Source organism: Eubalaena glacialis, chromosome 10, assembly GCF_028564815.1.
Source record: "Eubalaena glacialis isolate mEubGla1 chromosome 10, mEubGla1.1.hap2.+ XY, whole genome shotgun sequence".
Taxonomy (NCBI): domain Eukaryota; kingdom Metazoa; phylum Chordata; class Mammalia; order Artiodactyla; family Balaenidae; genus Eubalaena; species Eubalaena glacialis.
Genome location: NC_083725.1, coordinates 15880774 through 15883623, shown reverse-complemented (window position 1 = coordinate 15883623; position 2850 = coordinate 15880774). Strand labels below are relative to the sequence as shown.

At 60.4% G+C, this 2850-nt stretch overlaps 1 protein-coding gene across 1 annotated transcript; it reads left to right on the top strand.

The window, feature by feature from the left end:
- Positions 1 to 287: 287 nt before the first annotated feature.
- On the top strand, positions 288 to 2639 carry APOC3 (apolipoprotein C3). The gene is made up of 4 exons (XM_061202581.1): positions 288 to 303; positions 944 to 1011; positions 1178 to 1301; positions 2340 to 2639. The coding sequence occupies exons 2-4, from the start codon at positions 957 to 959 to the stop codon at positions 2458 to 2460; spliced, it is 300 nt and encodes a 99-aa protein (XP_061058564.1). The 5' UTR covers positions 288 to 303; positions 944 to 956; the 3' UTR covers positions 2461 to 2639.
- The last annotated feature ends 211 nt before the right edge of the window (positions 2640 to 2850 follow it).

The following is a 2850-nucleotide window of genomic DNA, read 5'->3' as shown; positions in this document are numbered from 1 at the left end:
CAGGCTTCTCAGGAGGAATGGGGTCTCCCCAGGCCCACGCCACCCCCGGGTCCTGAGCCCATCTGGGCTGCGGGGGTGGCAGAGAGCAGCATGGGCACCCGTAGCTTTCTAGAGATTTCCCAACTCCCAGCAGGCCTGACTGCCTCTGGCTACCCTCTCTCAGGCCCTGGTCTAGATTGATCAGCAGGTGACCTTTGCCCGGCTCCCTGGGCCCTCAGTGCCCGCTGCCCTGGGGACAATATAAAACAGGTCAGAACCCTCTTGCCTGCTTACTCAGTTCATCCCAAGAAGCAGCTGCTCCAGGTAATGCCCCCTGGGGGGAGGAGGAGGAGGAGGAAAAGGAGAGCAGGATGGAGAGGGCCAGGCGGGGGTCCCTGCCCAGCCCAGCCAGCAAAGCCTGGAGAAGAGCCTGCTAGAACCGAGGAAGCCTTAGGGCTTGATGAGCGTCCCCTCCCCAAGGCATTCCGGGGAAATGGAGGTCCGTGGGGGAAGGTCACTTGCCCAAAGCTACGTAGAGCGTAGTGGCAGAACTGGGGCGGGCACTGGCTCCATTTTCCATGCATTCTGCATGTTTAGGACTGGAAGAAGCCTTAGACACCCCAGTCCCACCCCAGGCAGAAAAACTGAGGTCTGGAGGGTACAGAAAGCCACCCAGAGTCACACAGCATTTTAGTGGCGGAAACCTGGCCAGAACCCAGGTGTCTTGATTCCCAGTCTGGTGGGGTTTCTGCTCCATGCCACTCCTCCCTCTCTCTGGCCTGGGTCCCCCAAGTACCCTGTCTGAAAGCCCTTAGCCTCTCCCATACTAGGATGGGAACAGGCCCTTCCTCCTCCTGGCCTGACCCAGCTCAGGTCCTACTTTAAGGGCCACTGCGTCTCCCCAGGGAGGGCCCAGCGGCGGTGGGGGGACGTGGGGCACCCCTCACAGGACACTTCCCTGCAGGAACAAAGGTGCCATGCAGCCCCGGGTCCTCCTCGTTGCTGCCCTCCTGGTGCTCCTGGCCTCTGCCCGTAAGCAGCTGGTGGGACCGGGCTGGGGGCGGGGAATGGGCCGCTATCTGCCTGGAGGACCCTTGGCAGGTGGCTTTGGGGATGCCGGGCCCTGATGAGTGGCCGGGCAGGAGCCAAGGGTTCCCCAGAGGCTAATCCACCCCACTCAGCCCCACTCTCCTCACAGAAGCTTCCGAGGAAGAGGATGCCTCCCTTCTGGGCAAAATGCAGGACTACATGAAGCAGGCCACCAAGACTGCCAAGGACGCACTGACCAGCGTGCAGGAGTCCCACGTGGCCCAGCAGGCCAGGTACGCCCTCCCTTCCCTGCCCCCGGCCCCCCACCTGCCCCTGACTTGGTGAGAGCCCAGGAGGAGGGCTGTGGCTCTCCCATGGCCACCAAGGACCTGCGCCTCTCTGAGCCTTTCTGTCTGTAAAACAGGCTCCCTCACAGGGAGAGGGCACCAAATCCCGCCTCTTATCCCTTTGTCGTCCCTCCTTTCTCCCTCCGTGCCCCGCGTGGCTCTGAGGAAGGCCATTCAGCCTTCACTTCCATTTTCCTTTTCTGATAGTTTGGCTCTAGGTTTGGCTCCACCCGACCCAATTTCAGCCCGGTGTGTGTGTGTGTGTGTGTGTGTGTGTGTGTGTGTTTCTGCCTTGTTCCAAGCCCTGGGGCCCGTGTGACCAGAAGTCGGCCCTTCCCCTCCCACCCTGCCCCTGCCCACTAGTCCTCTGCTCTCCCCAGCCCCCTTCCCAGCCTCCACTTCACCCGCATTGGCCGGCATTTCCATAGCAGAGGCGTTCACAAACATTTTTAGTCCTCAGAACCCGCGGTGGAGTAGGTATTATTTTCCCCATTCTGCAGATGAGAAAACCAAGGCTCACTTAACCAAGTGACCTGCCGCATTTCAGGTAGCTAATCAACCCTCTGACGATTTTCTAAATGAGAGACGGCTTCCCTCGGCCCTGCCCCACTCAGAGCCACGGGGATGTACAATTCTAGGGGGCCTCATTTGCCTAGACTAGAACGGCAGTCCTGACCTTACACATCTCCCCACTCAATCACTCCTCTCCAGCTTGCTTCAGACCCACGTGGCACAAAGGTCTGCCCCCACCTGGAGAAACTCGGATTTGGCTTGTGCTGGGGGTCCCATCATCACCTTTGGCGTCTTTTCCTGGGTTGGCAGCTGTAGAGGGTTCCTGCCTGAGGTCTTGGGGCATTGCTGGGTGGAGTTGAGAAGGTGGTGGGAGAGGCAGTGGGGATATGGTGGGAGCCCCATGGTTGCCACTGCCTAGAGACCGGCTCTCATCCCCACCCTGTTTGTTCCCCTCACTGATTTGACCCCCAGAGGCTGGGTGACCGACAGCTTCAGCTCCCTGAAAGACTACTGGAGCACGTTCAAGGGCAAGTTCTCTGAATTCTGGGATTCTGCCCCGAACCACACACCGCCTTCACCTGAGGTCGCCTGAGATCTCAGTACCCCAAGTCCACCTGCCCATCCATCCTGCCAGCTCCTTGGGTCCTGCAGCCTCCCAGGGCTGCCCCCAAAGGTTGCTTGAAAGGGACAACATTCTCAGTGCCCTCCCACCCCACCCCAGACCTGGTCCACCCCCAGGGTGTGCTGTCCTTCCAATAAAGCTGGACAAGAAGCTGCCATGAGTGGGATGTCCCACGCGTGCCATGTATGTTTGGGCGCGGGAATGGGCCGGGGCTCTTCCGTGGGTGGGCTCAGGACTGACTCCCACTCAGGCAAGCCTGGGGCTGGTGTCCCACCCACCTCTTAGCAGCTGCGTGGGGTAAGGTAGGAGTGACCCTACCTACCCTGCCTGCCTCCACAGGTTTGCGTGGAGGAGCAAAGG